This window comes from Asterias rubens, chromosome 5 (assembly GCF_902459465.1).
Source record: "Asterias rubens chromosome 5, eAstRub1.3, whole genome shotgun sequence".
Classification (NCBI taxonomy): domain Eukaryota; kingdom Metazoa; phylum Echinodermata; class Asteroidea; order Forcipulatida; family Asteriidae; genus Asterias; species Asterias rubens.
In genome coordinates this window covers 7,282,063-7,298,935 of record NC_047066.1, presented here as the reverse complement: position 1 = coordinate 7,298,935, position 16,873 = coordinate 7,282,063, and the positions used below count along the sequence as shown (strand labels likewise).

Here is a 16,873-nt window from a genome sequence, read left to right as displayed (position 1 = left end):
CACAGTCAGTTTTGCTTGTGGTTTGTTTTTGATATCTTCTTTCAATGTTTGACATTCCTATGATTTGATTTTGTTCCAGGTGTGGCTGTTTCCTAATCGGGTGGGCCACTGTAGAGGTCTCACCCAACTCAGCGCCTCCTCGTAAAGTTGTCCATTCCTTCAGCCGTACTGATGGATGTCTGTGATTCAGCTGGAGGGAGGGGGATTGGCTAATGAAGTGATTCAAAGGGGGGGGGGGTGTGGTGGTGCTGCAATGCCTTGAATGAAGTCTGCACCTGCTGTGCTAGGCAGACTGTAATCACCGCTGCAGATTGATCAAACAATGCAAGGCATGTCAGCAGACAAACCGCAGTGATCTGCCCAAAACAAGAAAGATACGGAAAAACATCAGCTTTGGTTTGGTTTGGCGAGCAAAGGAAGAATGATGCAGCAGTTTATTGGCTGCTTTACATATGAACCGTTGCATAGACCTTATCGCAAATTCTTGGTACGTGCCCGTTAGGTGTGGAATGAGGTGCATGCTGGTCTAGCTAGCGATCAAGATTGATCGCCTGCTACACCAGCATGCACCTCATTCAACAGTTAGCGGATGTACATTGCCAATGGGTCTTTGCGAAAAGGTCAATGGTGAATAAGTCTACAGTCTGCAGAGTTGTTACAAACCTCAGGAAACCTTCAGGCAACACCTTTTTCAAAACAGATATTTCCTATTATTCTTCTGATCTGCTGAACTCCATATTGTTGAATGAGACTAATTGTTAGTTTTATAATCATCCACAATAACTGAAGCAATAGTTTTTTTTTGTAAGCTTACTCAAAGTTTCCCACTGGAGGTCTGTAGCCAATCTACATCTTTTCTACAGTTAATGTCATGTGCTGCGGTCAATTTCACCAAACTCTTTCTAACTAAGAATTAATCTTAGACGTAGGACGCATTGAACCCATCGTAAGTTAAGACGGGTTACTCGTTCTAAAAGATAGGATTAATCCTAGCGGTTTTGCGAAATCGGCTGCTGGGTTCCTTTTATCGGGTTGTTTGAGCATGAAACCATACGTTCTGTTTCTTCTCACCCATTATGCACTTGCTTTGCTGAGATGTAGAACAAAGGACCATTTCAACAGCTTTATTCCACCTACTGCATCTCTTTAGAACTCCCTGCATGGTGCATGTTCCCTCCATCTTACAATCTAGACTGTTTTGGGTGAATATCAATTCCTACCTTCACCTCCCCTGAGTTATTGTCATCTTCAATGTTTTCACATTGTAATCCCGTAAGTTTAGCCTTTTGGGGGTGAATTCGCAAAGAAACAAAAACAACAACAACAACAAAAACAACAACTGTTTACAACAATTCCTTTGTTTTGCACTGCAGTCTCTCCTGCAGTACCTCAGTTATTATTTCCCAGTGGAAACAAAATATTCCATCAAGATTATTGCTCACGACCTGCACTTAAGTCCATTTTTTAATTTGTTTTAATTTCCAGCATAAAACTACAAAATTACCATATGTTATTGAGAGGGCAATGAATGCTGTACTTTGGGTTTCATGGATCAAGTTAAAATCATAAAAATGTGACGCCTTGTCACAATATTATTGGCTCACGGAATATTTACCACATTTTAGTATCATGTTTTTATTGTCCCATATGATATATGGTTCCCTAAACTTTGTCTTAAAAACCCTTGTTTGTCCAAATTTATATAAAAAAATTACTTCTCTCAAGCCATTTTGTTTATATTTATTTATTTATTTAATACCCAATTTAACAAGGTTGACCCATTTAGCACAGCTGATCATTTGCCCTCACATTATAAAAAAAAAAAAGTACATCAAAGATAGATTAAATACAAAAAATTACAAAACTTGGCTAAAAAATGAACAATAGGCCCAACTCTAAATGACAAATGGACTAATTAAAACACTCTATAACAGCCAACCACACAAAAGGATGGATACAAAAAAGAACCCATGCAGTGGTTCCTATGCAGCTCATTAAATTTAGATCATGATGATTATTTGAACTGCCCAAGTTAATTTACATGTAAAGATTGTATGCATCCCATCCCACACCAATCGCCCACAAATTACAAGAGAACAAAAACGCTAGAAACCAAACAAGGAATTCTCACAATTTTCAAAATTTTCAAACAGAGGTAGAAATGGTCGTTTAAAAAAGTCCGTTGAGAAAAAAATAATAATGTGGAGGCTAGCAGGCATTATTTCCAAGTGTACTTTATACGATTTTTGTTAGGAATGACAGTATTGGAAAAGTTTTTACTATTTACTAATTAAGTTGTATTTAAAGGCACTCGACACCATTGGTAATTACTCAAAATAATTGATAGCATTAAAACTTACTTGGTAACAATCAATGGAGAGCTGTTGATAGTATAAAACATTGTGAGAAGCGGCTCCCTCTGATGAAACATAGTTTTCGAACAAGAAGTAATTTTCCACTAAATTTGATTTCGGACCTCAAAAATAGATTTTGAGGTCTCGAAATCAAGCATCTGAAACAAAGCAAACAACCTCGCATGACAAGGGTGTTTTTTCTTCCATTATTATCTCGCAACTTCGAGGACGACCAAGAGTTCCACATTTTTACAGGTTTGTTATTTTGTGCATATGTTGAGATACACCAAGTGAGAAGACTGGTCTTTAACAATTACCAATGGTGTCCAGTGCCTTTAAATAAACTTAAATGTATCTCAAATCAATATGACACGTGATCTCAATTATCAAACAGTTATATGTGCTCTAGAAAAAGCTGGTTGTCACCATCTCTTCCAATCACTACGCCCCGCCTGTCTAGATGTGTGTTTCTGCAAATTTATCATATTATTGTTTGTCCACCATGAAAAGGTACAAGTTACTCATACCATACACACCGATTTGCTTAGCATTAAATGTATATTGCTAAGCATATGAGGGTTTACCAGGGCCCAACTTCATAAAGTCTGTAAGCACAAAAACTAGCTGAACACAGAACAGTAGTGCTTAGTAGAAACAGGATTCCAGCCCATACTACATTAAGTTTGCATTGTTGTGGCTGGTGCCCGACTCAATTTTCCTTATCAAAGAAATTTGTCAAGTAGTAGTTTCTGCTTAAAATCTGTATGTAATTGGGCCCCGTCAGAGTGCACCGTAGACATTGAATACAACGACGGGTTCCCAGATTATTTCTGCTGAGCCTATTCAGAAAGAGAAGTGCTGAACAATGTTTTCTGCACTCACAAATCAGAATTCTGTTTTGAATTTCTGGTGTTGTGTAGTGTACAAATTAAAATTTACAATTTTGTTTGTGAACTTGGGTACGCAAATACATAGAGTACACATTCACGTGTGTTTGTTTGCTTCTTTTGGTTTGTAAAAGTATGGAATACATCTTTTACCGAATTACAAAACCGTTGTCCCACATTTCAAACTGTCTTTTTCTGTGATTCCTGAATCTCATTTTGTCTGTCTGTGTTGTGTTTGTTTTGTCTCTTTCAGGACGAAGGTGGACATGATATTCTTCATACTTCAGTCTGATTTTCTACTTTTGCGTTTTGGGAAAAAATTGATTGAATAGCCAGGAAAATCTGCTAGAGCTAACACATGAAGGTCAACCCTTTTGATCAATAAAATGTTCCTACTTTTTTTTCCCAAGGACCAAATATGGCTGACTAGAATTCGATTTGACGCTAAACCTTGACTGACGCATTGACAAAGCCTGCCGTGTTTATGGCGCTACTGACGGCAGACGACTCGCTCATACTGACCGCTGTACGTGTGAAAGTGTAGCCCCAAACCATAGATCTGAGGCGTCGTGAGCCATGCGCTGCCTACCGGGTTTAGCTCTCTTCAGACCGTGCGTATATTCGAACAATTTTCGGCAACGTTTCCACGTACATTGGACACTATTGGTAATTACCATAGAGCTATCTCTATGGTAATTACTCAAAAATAATTGTTAGCATTAAAACTTACTAGGTTACGATCAATGTTGATAGTATAAAACATTGTGAGAAACGGCCCCCTCTGAGGTAACGAATTTTTGGAGAAAGGTAATTTCTCACTGAAATATTAGAATATTTTAGGCCTGAAGTGTTTTATTAATGCATCCGAAAGCACACAAATTTGTGCAACAAGAGTGTTTCTTTCATTATTCTCTTGCAACTTCGATGACAATTTTCACAGATTTGTTATTTTCATATGTTGGGATACACCAAGTGAGAATACTGGTCTTTGACAATTTTACCACAGGTGTCCATTGCACTTCATAAAGCCTGCAAGCAGACTGACGCCTTGGCAGCCTGGACAGTCTACCTGTCATCCGCATTACGATCGTGGGACTGTTTCCTGCCCCTCCAAAAAATACTGTTGCTATAACTGCATTGTATTGTATTGTATTAAGTGTTAAAGGCAGTGGACACTATTGGTAAATGTCAAAGACCAGTCTTCTCACTTGTTGTATCTCAACACATGCATAAAATAAACCTGTGAAAATTAGAGCTCAATCGGTCATCGAACTTCCGAGATAATAATGAAAGAAAAAATACCCTTGTCACACGAATTTGTGTGCGTTTAGATAGTTGATTTCGAGACCTCAAGTTCTAAACTTGAGGATTGAAATCAAATTCGTGGAAAATTACTTCTCTCTCGAAAACTATGGCACTTCAGAGGGAGCAATTTCCCACAATGTTTTATACCATCAACCTCTCCCCATTACTGGTCACCAAGAAAGGTTTTATGCTAATAATTATTTTGAGTGATTACCAATAGTGTCCACTGCCTTTAAAGGCAGTGGACACTATTGGTAATTATTACTCAAAATAAGTATTAGCATAAAAGCTTTATTGGTAACGAGTAACGGGAAGCTATTGATAGTATTTGTGATAAACGGCTCCCTCTGAATTAACGTAGTTTTCGAGAGAAAAAAAGTAATACTTCGACGAATTTGATTTTGAGACCTCAGAATTAGATTTTGAGGTATCGAAATAAAGCATCTGAAAGCACACAACTTCGTGTGACAAAGGTGTTTTTTCTTCCATTATTATCTCGCAACTTAGACGAGACCAATTGAGCTCAAATTTTCACAGTTTGGTTATTTTACGCATGTGTTGAGATACACCAAGTGAGGATACTGGACTTTGACAATTTAACCAAAGGTGTCCAGTGCCTTTTAAGCATATAAAAGTAGCCAAATCAAATGCTGCTTAAAAATAAGGTTACCAACTAAAATACCAGCCAGGTAACATTTAGATATAATAAGCCCTACCCTTTAAGACAGTATACTACATAATATAATCAGAATTAATAACTCCCGTTCGTCGGCAGACCTTTGTGCATGTTTGCTCGTCCAATTAAAGTGGTTTTTCTAATTTATTAAGCTCATTAATAGTCCCATAGTTCTCAATTTTGTGGAGTAGCAAGACCTTGACCGCTTTTATGAAACACAAAATAAAGAAGGTATTTTCATCACTCTGTGTATTACATTTTTTTTTATGGATGATCTGAGGAAAAATCAATGGTTTGTGGTCAGATACGGTTACACGACCTGTGCTGGTTTCCCGTGTATAAACAAGGCTTGTACAAAGGCAATTACCATTGATTAGAATAAATTACCATAGAGATGATGGAAAGTTGATAACGACCATCCACTTTAATTATGTCCAGCTATCCCCTAGGTGGATGCAGAAACGATGAAAGTCAATGTCCATCTTGGTTGTGGGAAAACTGGATTATCACAAATATTCAAACCTTTTTTGGTGTTTAAGCAGTCGTTGGGAGGGTGGTTGGTCTTGGGTAGAATATCCACAAGCTATCCCACGGACTGTCGCCCACCCTCCCTTACGCCAGCGCCCAGTGGATGAAGAAACAGTGAAATTCATTTTTTTTTACCATCTTGGAAAGAGTGAGGATAAACGATAGTTTCTTCTGGATTATCACAGAAACGCGAACTAGCCTTTAGGAGGGTGGTCGTCTTTGGCAGATAGCCCACTAAAACCTTACGCAAATTCTGCCCAATTTGACATGGTTATGTCTCATGGATAGCTCCTTTCCTAAGATCAAGAACAAGCCTCTGACAGAAAACATGGAGGAAGAAACAGAAAATGACAACTTTCTTTTGAGAACTGAGCTGAGAAAAATTCCCTTCAACTCTCCAGATGTGATTACCGAGAAGTTGTTGTTGTTGTTGTTGTTGTTGTTGCTGCTGCTGCTGTTGTTGTTGTTGTTGTTGTTGTTTGTTTACGTTATTTACAATGTTCTTGTTCTTGTGCTTGTGGTCGCTGTTATTTTGTTTTCCACACGTCCTATAATAGTTGTTCACGTCCACTCGTATCCATCTTTGTTTTGTCCCCCAACAGAGCATGTTGGGTCTTTTCGAAGATGCTTTGCGCCCTCTGTTGACATTATTTCATCGAAGGAGCCCCACCCATCCACCTCGGTACAGTATACATGTACATGTTGACGAGTGTGATTGTTTCATATAATAGGAGCGCCGTTTCCCTATACTTGCTGCTGACTGTCCGTCGTGACATACCGTGGGTTTACAGCGAAAGGTTTCCTTGCATGTAGATCACTTATATTATCGGTAAATTTCCATCTAAATTTCCATTGGAGAGTATACGACACTATGATTGGTAATTAACGGTGAAAATTATTAATAGGTTTAAAATTAAAACTCGCTTTAATCGATCCTCCAAGTTTGTTTTCCATCTTCAATGTAAAAGTCGAGTCCACTTTTGTTGTTTCTCTAAAAATTGAATGGCATTATTTTTTGGGTCATAGGTCAAATGTTTTTTGTTTAGATGATAGGACGAACAATTCACTCCTATAAAACCAACGATTTTTTCTCAGTATAAGAAATATTTAGTCTTCAGTCGTTCAGTTCGTTTGATACACCTGTAAACTCTCTGGTGTTCCGCAAACATCATAAACTCAACTCAACAACAACAACACTTATTTCCAATTTCCTCAATAAACAAATATATAAAAAAACAATTTAAACAAACATTTTAAACAAAGTGCTGTACATCCTTCCCATTAAAGTTTGCAACAACAAAAAATAGTTGAACATCGAAAGGAATAGTTAAGTCACATTCTTCCAGTATCAACATTAAATATTCGGCACTGGACTCCTTAAAAAAAAAGGAAAATTGGCCAGACTGGTTCTGTTCGTTCGAGTTTGTAATTGACATTTAAACGATAAATTTAATCAAATATTACTGTGGACAATCGTCATATAAAATGCAAATGAAACGGCGACCTTCTCTAGTAAACAACTCATTACAAAATATATTTTTTTCCCTGTGGTTTATTATTTATAACATAATAATTAAAAGCTAAACCAGACTTTTATAACAAGCCAACCTGCGTATTGCGAATAATACAGGCTTTGATGCTGGTGGTTCTACGACTTCCTCGAAAATCCATCAAAACGAAATCACAAACAATCCCACACATAGCCACAATAAAAAAGAACAATCAATAACAATACCTATTGTTGTCGATAATCACATTTAATGCTTTGATTGTTCCTGAAGACTAATCCAAGCAGAGAAAAAATAAAAATGTTGTTATTTTTCTTTTTTAACGTCGTCAAAATCTTCGGTGTTTTGACCATCGAGGTGCCGCAATGCAACCGGTCGCCGGGGCCTTGGACACGGGAAGTAATTTGCCGTTTGTCGGTGCTCCGGTCTTTTGTCCGGTCTTTTGTCTGACTAAAGATCTCGGACTGAAAAACAAAGTCAGCGAAGGGTAACACATGACTAAATAAAGAGAACTTTTCACCACCCCCAGAATTATTAGTCATTTTAATGGTTTTATTTGTCGGTATTTATCTAATGGCTTACTTAAAAAAAAAAGCACTAAGTAAGAAATTGTGGCCGAATTGGTTTCAAAGAAAACAAGGGGAAAGAATGTGGGGGCTCGCACAAGTCACGGGTCATAAAAAAGGGCTGTATTATGTTCTGTTTTAAGACGTAGTCTGGCGTCTGTGTTTCCATGCATCATGGCGATAACAATTATGTGTTGGCAGCTGAAAGTGTAACTGCATTGCTATGACGCAAACAACATTCATATGCACTGAACGGCGAGTGTACGTGCATCCACGGTTCGTCCAGCCTTTTGTTTTGTGTTGTTATTGTTGTTGTTGTTTTTGAAAGAATACATGGCGCTACCTGATGCCCCCTTAAAACACTATTTGTCGTCTCTCCTTGACCCCCATTTGTTCCCCCTTACCCTACCCAGACACCCTCTCTTCGACCCCCAGTTCCCACAGACCCAGTCACACTGGAGCTCCATTACCTACGTTCCCCACAGCAATCAAAAGGGTAATGACGGCTCCATCAGATCAAAGAAACCCGCCATTCGGAGGGTGCCCCCCCCCCCCCTTTTGGCGGTGCCTTTGTTCCTTTGAAGGCGCCCTCTTTGTGTGAGATAATGAGATCTTTTTGGGTGTCGGCACTATCTGAGAGATGTGTTAGTACTTTGTCACTCCTGACGTTTTTTGACGACCATGGGGGCTAAGCGAAAACAGGAGTAAACTCCCTCTCTCTCTCTCTCTTTGATTGCGTTTATAAGTGTACATGTTGTCTTGTTTACCGAGATGTTGCTTTTCAATATTACATGTATACACATCCTGTTTGATTCCGCTGAACGGAAAATTATTAAAATGTTATATCAAATATTGTGAGCCTCTTTTTGTGTAAGGAATTCATTGCAGAGGCTTGTTGATGACTTTGCTGTTTATTGACATAGCCGGAGGGGGGGGGGGGGGGCTCTTGCTTACTCGATTCGAAAATTAACTGATTTTAAAAAGTACATTTATAAGGATATTGACAACACATCAAACATAAAACCTTCATGTTTGTTGTGTTGTCATCTTAGACTTCAAGAAAGACTCTGCTTCGGTCGAAACGTCAGGCCATTAACTTTCTTTCTGATTGTAAAATCAAGTTTGCAACAGCTAATTCTTTTTTCTTAGTTAATTTATCAGAATAATAAATAAACAGGTGGATTTTGGGAACTGTGAAGGGAGCTGGTTTGATGTGGCACAGTCTGACATTGTTACACAAGTGTCATTGTTTCACGCATGGTCAAACCATGTCAAACTATAACAAACAGTGCACTACCAATGGCCTAGCCTACTATTTGTTCTTTTTTTCTGAAACTCTTCATTTTCGGTTCTGAAGAAGACGAACAAACGCTCAAAAACATCTTCATGTTATACACAAACAAAAATAAAAGAATGTTCGCTATTTTGGCGGTAAATAAAGTATTGGGCTAATATTTTCACTGTATGTATAATTTAAGATTATACATTGTGATGTTTGGAAATAAACTAACAAACAAACACACTGGTTTATTTGTTGTTTTATTATTTTGCAAATATTAATATACACTTATTGTAACTGTTTACGTCGTGTAGAAACTGGGAGCACATGTAATACATGTAGGCCCAGTGTCAAGAAGTGAAGTGCTAGTCGTTGACATTTATAATTGTGACAATGTTTTTACTCGACAGAACGTTGCACGGGAGTGATTAACGGAGAATGTAATTAACAATTTCCACTGAAGCTTAATTGTATAAGTACTGCTGTCAGTTAATCCATTCTAAAATGCTGCTACTGTCAGGGAAAATTGTGTTAAAACTCGAGAATGGTTAAATGCACTGGACACTACTCAAAATATTTGTTAACATAGAAACTTACTTGTTAACGAACAATGGAGAGCCGTTTGTTGATAGTGTCAAACATTGTGAGAAACAGCTTCCTCTGAAGTAGTTTTTGCGAAAGAGCTAATTTCTCACTAAAAGTAAAAGAGTTCAGTCCCGAGGCAACCAAATTTGAGCATCAAGGGAATTTTATCTTTCATTATTCTCTTCTCTTTGATGACCAATTGAGTCCAAAGTTGCATATTTGTTATTGTATGTGCACGAGTTCTGCAGTATTATGGCAATTTACAGACAACCAGTTCCAGGCAATCTTCACGTTTTGAATGTTCATAGACTTTTTGTGTGGATCGTAAGACATTATTCAAAGAATGACTAATGTGCTACCAGTGTAGTTCTGTATAGCATGCACTGTAGTTGGTTGTCTCCAAGTTGCAGGTCAAAGTTGCCTCGTGTGACAAGGCCTTTAGAGTAAAGCGGCCCGCGTGCTGTTTGAAACGGACGCGGCTCGTGACATCGCTTCGGAGAGAGGAGCGCCATTTTGACACAAACTTAATTTACCGGCATCTGGGACACGTCGTCAAAAAGCCCTTAATTTACTCCCTCCCTCAATTCCGCGCTAGAAAGATGACATATTTGATCCGATGTAGACGGCAGGTTTTACCCCACAGGGTTAAGATACAAGTCAATAATAAACTATACGTCGATTTCATTTCCACTCCCCGTAATTCGAAAAATGTTGTCCTGTCCAAATGTTTTGGCGCCAATTATTTGGCGCGCTTACGCGTGCAGACGAGAACCGCGATCGCCTGTCATCGGTTGAAAATTGAAAAATCAATGTTAATTGCCGTAAGAAACTGCAGCTTGACATGTGGATGTACACACCAGAAGCTCGGCAGTGGATACCTTGAGTGGGAGGTAATAAACCGCGGGAAAAGGGAGTGGGTGGTAAAGGGTGATACAAATATCGGCTCCTCTAAAAACCAAAATTATGGCGTTTTCGAAACCACGGGTTGGGCTTGTGGGATTCAGCTTGGGCTCCGTACACCTGGTTGAGACCCCGTCGCAGAAGCGCACATTTTCCAAGTATGAAGCCACACCAGAAGCCGTGGTTTCGAAAAGGCATACAATTCCCTTTCTCCTTCGATTAAAGAAAGTACCGAAAGTTCAGAGCTGCGTTTTTTGTGGGTGTAGATGCGAGAACACCGAGACTGAATCACGCTTAAAGGGAAGGTACATGTTTGGTAATTGCCAATGAACAGTCTTCTCACTTGGTGTATCCCAACATAAGCATAAAATAAGAAGCCTGTAAAAATCTGAGCTAAATTGGTCATCAAAGTTGCAAGAAAATGATGAGAGAAAAAAACGCCATTGTTGGACGAATTTGTGTGCTTTCGTGATAGGAATAAAAACAAACTTCTGGCTAGAAGTCTTTTATTATTTTAGTGAGAAATTACCTCTTTCTCAAAATGTATGCTAATTCAGAGGGAGCCGTTTCTCACAATGTTTTATACTACCAACAGCTCTCCAATGCTCGTTACCAAGTCAGTTTTAAGTTAATATTTGTTTTGAGTAATTACCAAACGTGTACCTTCCCCTTAATAAAGTTGAACTTATGACAAAAGGAAACAAACAAGAACATTTTAAATCAAAGAGCACGGACCAAGCCTCACCGGTCAGCCAACATTTGGCCTGCAGTGTTTATGAACAAGTATATCTGAACTGTTGATTATTTCCTGGATGTTTTAGCTTGGGTGGGTCTGTGTACAGTGTGGGGCTTACTAATCGTATGGCGGTTTTATACGCTTCAACAACTTTCAAGAAATTCGGTTATGGAGTCTTTGACCAAAGACGGTGCCACTGTAGTTTTTCTTTGGAATAAAAAATAAATAAATGCACGACTCCGGGGAATAAGTCTGTGTTCATGTATGGGTTTAGGGGCATTGCATGTAACAAAATGTGTGTATGTAGTTCGACGTCGGAAAATCCAACTAACCCGCATTACATTATGCGTTCTACCCAGTACGTATGTTGTGTCCTGAACAATAACATAAATTATCTATTCATTTTATACATTTGTTTTATTGAAAATGTCTATATATTGCTTTGTGGTTTGTTTTATGGGTTGCGGTTATTTTTTTATGGATATTTTAATATTTTAAGGTATAATTATTTGCAAATTAATTTTAGAGGACGATTTAAAGTCACTGCTATGTATTATATACGAGTGGACTTCAAGCGCATAATTAAACTGTGAAGCTAAAAATAAGCTGACCATATATTAATCCTTAATATACGAATCGTCCACTCAAGATAATAAATTACAAATTCGACATAGACCTTTTCGCAAATACCGGGGCGCGCGCGTACAGCTAAGAATTAGGTGCATTGTGGTCTTGCTGGTATCCAAATTTGATCCATATATATCCCACAATGCACCTCATTCAACAGTCTGCGCGTGCGCATTGGTATTTGCGATAAGGTCTATGGTGGAATTAATACTCTTGGAATAAAGTATAGAAGCTCGAAACGAAAGGATAATTTACTATTTAAAAACTTTTAATTTTGATGGCAAAAGTGGTGTTGGGAACCGTTCGATTGGTTTAATTCTATAGATACAATTATTCTATAGTGCAAATATAATGTCAAAAGGTGGTTGCATTTTTTAGAGTGAATTATGTCCACGCAGGAAAAGAATCTCTCATAGGAAGACACATAACGATACTGACAGTAACGCTCAGATTCAACTTTTGCCTAAAAACTTTTTTACATCGCTATGACTTCGAAGTGAAACGTTTCTCAAAAATGCTTTGTACTCGTCGAAAGCTGCTCTAGGCTAAACAAACAAAAAAGACCAAATCTCAACATGATTCCGACCTCGGTCGACTAGAGAGGAGAAAGAGACTGACCACCGGGTTGAACCTTGAATTCTCCTCGCGGTCAACTTTCTCGATTCCCCCGGCCTACTCTCAACTCATTACCCGGCCCCTGGACTTAACTCCGATCCCACACTCGATGTCCAACACTTCCACCGTTAACTAGCTCTCTCCCTTTTGGGCCTGGGATTTTTTTTCCCTCCGCGCCCAAACCACCAACCATGCACCAAAGCCTGACTCCACTGCAAACATTTGTCAAGCAAACAAGCAGAATTAATTTGTCAAAAAGCAATCGTACACCGTACGCGCGTGTGTGTTTAATACGGGGGAAAGGCGATTTGGGAAGATTTTACGCATTTTTATTAACTGTATCCCCCTGTATATTTTAATTGAGTTTAATATGCGCAGGTAATTTTTTTTTTAAGAGGGAACCGTTCGGCTGGAAGATAATATGGAAATCTTGGGGCTCTGGTTTATTATTAATGACAGTAAACACTGAAACTTGAAGGTGAGCAGCGCAGCCGGCCGGTATCCGAATTAGTGTTTGTTTTGGGGGTAGACTTCAACTGATATAATGAATTTTTAAACAGGATTATAAAGGAGAAAACAAATTACATTTGTGAGTAAAACTGATGCAAATGACGGTATTAAAGAATCAAATTAAGTTTATTGAATATTTATATAACATTTTAGCTTCAATTAAAATGTCTCTGTTCAGGGTTATTCCTTATTAATTCATCAGGAAAGTTTGTAATTGCCCCCCCCCCCCCACCCGAGATCTCGAGATACTGAAAGCCGGTGACCTAAATGTAGCCCTTAACCTGAATGAAGCCCGAGCTAATTAAAGACCTTTTTTGTCATGCTGCCTCAATCTTGGTCATGTTCCTCGTATCGAATAGCAATAATGAATGCTAATAATCATTTAGTAAATATGAACCAGACTATTTTGTTCTTCCAGCCTCGGTTTGGTAACATTGATATCAATTGGAGAAATTCAAAATGACTGCACCATGGAAAAGGTCTACATGGGAATGTGGAATTGTTGTTCGGGACCTTCAAAGTAAGGCCGTATCCAAATTGGCGGCTACAGCTAGCTACGGCTACGGCTGTTGCCGAAGGGTGTTGCTAAGGACGTCATATACTACGTCCAACAGCAGAAACTCAAAAAACACTTATTCTTGCTTGCTTTCCAACATCTTGACAAAACTTGACCGGCGCCTTTGAATGTTTCTCCTTTTCAGTAAAGTGCGCCTTATAAATGCTGTAGTTTATTTATGTTTATGACGCAGACATCTAGCCGCCACTTTGTGTAGCCGCCACTTTGGACACGGTTTTAGTTGCTATGACCAAAATGTGGCCCAAGTCATTAGTGTTGCGGCCTAGAATCTTAGTGCTTCTCCTGGGATCTGAACGTAGCTGGAACCGTAGTTCAAGACCCCCCAAAAATATCCGGAACCTAAACCTAAACATGGCCTTGGAGTTTAATGAAGCCTGGGATTTGAACTTATCATAAGTATAGGGTTTGAAACTTTGCATGGTGGGAGTACGATATGGAAATGTTTGCGGTAACACCATGTAATGACTATCTCTGAAAAGAACCGTTGGTTTCAACTCGACTTTTCGATCAGTATGCTCTGATCGTCTTCTGGAGAAAGCTGGACTGTGATGCTGCTTGAGTAGTGTGGATCTGGGTAGCCCTTCTGTACCTACCTCTGGGGGTTTGGGGCTACATTTAGGTCTATGAGATTACTTGTCCATCGCACATAGTGCTATCTACATACGGTTCTCATCACATAGACTTTCGCAAATGATTACGCTGCGACTGTTTACGCTTCATACCGCGCTAATAACGCTAGTTTTTTATATATATATATTAAGTTTGAAAATGAATATGAATTTGAACTTGGATTGACTTATTCTCTCAATTGAAAAAATTACACAAGATCGTTTCTTCTTGTACTATAGACACGCGGGATTGTATATACACCAATGGCTGATCTTAAAGTAGTCTGTTCGGTTGTTTTTCTTCTTTTTCTTTTACAGATTCATCATTCGATTGTCTGAAGCTCCATCAGCTCAAAAACAACGTATAGTGAACGTACTTTACACACGAAAGCAAATATCGAAAGATTATAGAACTCGTAGAGAGCAGCTTAATTGAACCTTACAATCTGCTTTTAGCGTGGCCAACAGACAAAAGGATGCAAGAAAATTGCACTTTGCCTTTGTATATTTCCCAGATTAATGTTTTGTTCTTGGGAGGAGGGTGGAATTATACAGAATTCCCTTTTTCAGTCTCAGCGACATCAGACTGAAAACATCCGGTGAGATGCGCTTCCTTTTTTGGGGGGCAAAATCAGCGCATTCAGAGGAATGTTCTCACACGTTTTTAAGAAAACAAAAACTTGCACCTTTTTCTCGCTGCAAATCCCCCAAGAACCACATCAGTTTCAGCATGGGTTTGCCCATTCTCCTCATGTCACCATTAAAACCAACTCTATCAAAATGTACTTCCGCAACTTCTTATTAATAACGGGAGAGAAAAAAATCGCGTCTTGATGTAAAGTCGACACCTTATCCTCGCTAAGAAAGACATTTCCGGATTCTTAACAACTGAGATGTAATTCCCGTGAGACGCTGTGATGTGTGTGCGTGTTTTCTTTGGGTTTATTTATGGTGCAAGGAGTTATAGGACAGTGGGAAAAAAAATATTTGAGATGAGGAAAAGTGTCCCGGGAATGTTAAGCTTTTGTTGTTAGTGTGATGAGAAGATTCAGCTTGGATGCTTTATGATGGCGAGGATGAGCGTCAGAAGACGGTATGAAATGTACTCCAAGAGTAAACTCAACCCACCAGGCCTGCGGTCTCACTCTTCTTGTTTGTTTATTTTATTTGATAACACTCCACGCTGGCAAAACACTAATAGGAATTAAACAATACCAGGCCCTATCGATACTTCACGGAGGCACCGAAGGCGATTGCCTCCATGCCCCCTGGACCTTGCCTTGTTCCTCATAGGGTTCTCTTTACCAAGGACAAAATGCCTTGGTGCTCTTGCCCTTTTAAAAGCAAAGCATACAGGCCTGAGATACAATCCTAAAAATAGAACAGACGGAAGGCTACAAATAAATACATTAACAATGGTCGTGGTTCGGGACATTCTTGACCACTGTGTACAAAACTGACCTTTGATTTTGGGTGGTTTTAACAGGGCTAGATAATTTTCGTTATTTTAATATTATCTGAATATTGTGATAGAACCATAATCAATGTACAAGAGCCAACCCAGCCGGGACGTTGTCCTATAACCCCAAGACATCTAAAAGGGTTACGCACCTCTGTGTTTCGACACCATGTCCCGACACAATAGTGATTAGTTATTCAACCCCCGCCCGTACCCGTAACCCGTAACCCAAACCCTATATCCCATAACCCTAACCTTACCCTAGCAGGTAAACTACGGGGGAGGGGCGGTATTATTGGGTATAGCATTTTGCACCGTCAGGCAGGCAGAAACACATTTCAAATGTGTAGGTGGGTGGGGGGGGGGCAAGCATTTCATGATGTCGTACATTGTTTTGGAAGATACTATTTTTCAAACTAAATGCATTTGTTTTGTACATTTGGGTAATAGTTATAACTGGATCAACACAACCCAAATTTGGTGTAGGGCACGTACCGATGATCAGACCAGGCATCATTTTGCGCCACAGCAGTTTAACTTTAGCTTAATTTGATTTCTTAGTCACAGAATGAAGAGGACTTGAAGACATCTATAGCCTTTTTCCTCTGCAATAAATTAGTTTAGACAGAAGTACGGTGTGCTGACTAACATCTCACCGTAACCCGTCCATGTTAGTTCGATGCCGTCCCCATCATTCATCAACCAAAAGGTCTCGAAACTTATTTATCTACAATCTTGCCTTCTTCCTGCTCCGACATGGCCAGTTTCCTGCAAGAAAAGGTCTCGCATCAGAAGACGAAGATTCAAGAAGAAGAACATAAGACGGAATAATCCTTTTAATTCGTGTCGGTGATCAATCTACGAGCCGAGATGTATGTCAGCTGAAATGAAGGAAAGAGTGAATGGTTGTGTAGGAAAGCGCGCCTCGTACTGTAATCGAAGCATCGATGGTCAACAAGAGGTTTGTATGGAGGGGGGTTGAGACTGTGGAATATATTGAGAATTTGATCTGACTGGATAGGAAACGCCATCGCCTGTCAAGACTACATCTTCCTCCGGTGAGGATGGAAGAACGTCGTGTTTAGAGGAAGAGAGCACAGCAAGCTCCATCATTTCTTGTGTCTTCTTCTTCATCTTCATCTTCTTTTTAGCC

At 39.2% G+C, this 16,873-nt stretch overlaps 1 protein-coding gene across 2 annotated transcripts in view; it reads left to right on the top strand.

Moving 5' to 3' along the window:
- LOC117290403 (Fanconi anemia group J protein homolog) overlaps positions 1-1,813 on the top strand; it is a 72,682-nt gene extending 70,869 nt beyond the window's left edge. For both annotated transcript variants that reach the window (XM_033771790.1, XM_033771789.1), the window contains one exon: positions 80-1,813. In XM_033771790.1, the coding sequence (XP_033627681.1) occupies positions 80-145 (66 nt within the window). In that variant the 3' untranslated portion in view covers positions 146-1,813. The remainder of the gene's footprint in view (positions 1-79) is intronic.
- Positions 1,814-16,873: the final 15,060 nt, after the last annotated feature.